Source organism: Aplysia californica, unplaced genomic scaffold, assembly GCF_000002075.1.
Source record: "Aplysia californica isolate F4 #8 unplaced genomic scaffold, AplCal3.0 scaffold00501, whole genome shotgun sequence".
Classification (NCBI taxonomy): domain Eukaryota; kingdom Metazoa; phylum Mollusca; class Gastropoda; order Aplysiida; family Aplysiidae; genus Aplysia; species Aplysia californica.
In genome coordinates, this window is record NW_004797771.1 from 351,708 (window position 1) to 353,176 (window position 1,469).

Genomic DNA, 1,469 nt, shown 5'->3' on the forward strand with positions numbered 1-1,469 from the left:
TATCACACACACACACACACACACACACACACACACACACACACACACACACACACACCTACCCATGCCGTTGGTCTCCATACGTGAGGCTGTGTTCACGGTATCCCCGAACAGACAGAAGCGGGGCATCTTGAGACCCACTACACCGGCACACACGGGACCTGAATTATTACAAAGATGGCAATACGTATAGTAATAATAATATAATCTATCTAATCTATTATATATTTGGCAACTTGGAAACGCATGTGTCACTTTTCCCATAAAACTATACGACAGCTACAGAGTTGAAAGTTGGCAAGTACCTGCAAAAAGATAAATAGGTCCCCATGACGGAGCTCGATGTTTTATTTATCCATTTCCTGAATTTTGAAAAATATATTTAACAAAAAGTTCCCGTCCTTCTTTGGCCTTTGTGATTATTCCACTAAGAAAACAAACAAATCTGCGCAGCTGTCCTTCAATACGGAAGTGCCGGAAGTGATATTTCGCGAGGTGCATTTTGTTTTGAGAGTATAGATATAGACCCTCTAATTTTTTGCATCTCTCAAGATTTATTGCTCCATTGGTGGGTCGTAACGTATTTTCATTTTTTTTTCACTCCACGTACCTGAGTGTAGTCCAATCCTGAGCATGAGTCTGTCCTCTGATGTCTCAATGGGTGTGAAGCTGGAGATGACGTTGAGCAGAGCCAAAGACATCCGGGCAATCTGCCGCGCATGCTCCGTGCCGTTCCTTGTTGGCAATCCTGAGACAACCATGTAGCCATCTCCGATAGTCTCAACCTGCATGTCATAAAGCTATTGAAGTTACCAAACCTTGGCGGCCATTTTCTCTCTAATTTTACCTCTGAAACCAGGGGACCCCACCTCCATCAATGGCAAATATCTCAACGACTATTTAAGATAAATGAATATTTTTTTCACCAAAAGCAAGGAAAACGAACAGGCTATAGAGGATACCAATAGCTCCAGATACCCAAAAATTGACGAGCACTTGGTTCTACCACGTTGTGACACATGTGTGGGTGTGCCTGAAGAAGGGGCTCAGTCGTCGGCAAAGTTCTTTTGGAGCAAACAAAGTTGTACCAGGTCACACATTTAGTTCCCATCAGAAAACACAAGTTTGTCCCTTTCTAAATAACACACGACAGGATTTTATAATATTTTCAGTCTACGTATTTTTTTTTTTGTTAACTATTTTTGCAACATGCTGAACTTCACCAGAATATGTCAAAAATATGCTAGAAATTGGGTCAACATACTGAGGTTAAAGCCGTTTTTCCGTTTTTCTCCACACTTTGTTTTTACACCCTGTGTTACAAAATGTGGCATATCTTTAAAACTACTCAAGATATTTGAAAATGCAAAAGTCAGCGTGTTCAGCATTGAATTTGCTACAAGAATTTGTCTTTTTGTCAATATCCAAAATTTCCAACAACTAGGGCTTCTTTCCAGACGCGCGCACAC

At 40.9% G+C, this 1,469-nt stretch overlaps 1 protein-coding gene across 1 annotated transcript in view; it reads right to left on the reverse strand.

Annotated features, from left to right (window-relative positions):
* The window catches only part of LOC101850356 (atrial natriuretic peptide receptor 2-like), a 6,495-nt gene that overhangs the window by 1,526 nt on the left and 3,500 nt on the right, over nucleotides 1-1,469 (reverse strand). Inside the window, exons 3-4 of the mRNA XM_013086755.1 lie at nucleotides 611-785; nucleotides 51-161 (exon numbers count right to left, since the gene is read on the reverse strand). Of these exons, the coding sequence (XP_012942209.1) occupies nucleotides 51-161; nucleotides 611-785 (286 nt within the window). The remainder of the gene's footprint in view (nucleotides 1-50; nucleotides 162-610; nucleotides 786-1,469) is intronic.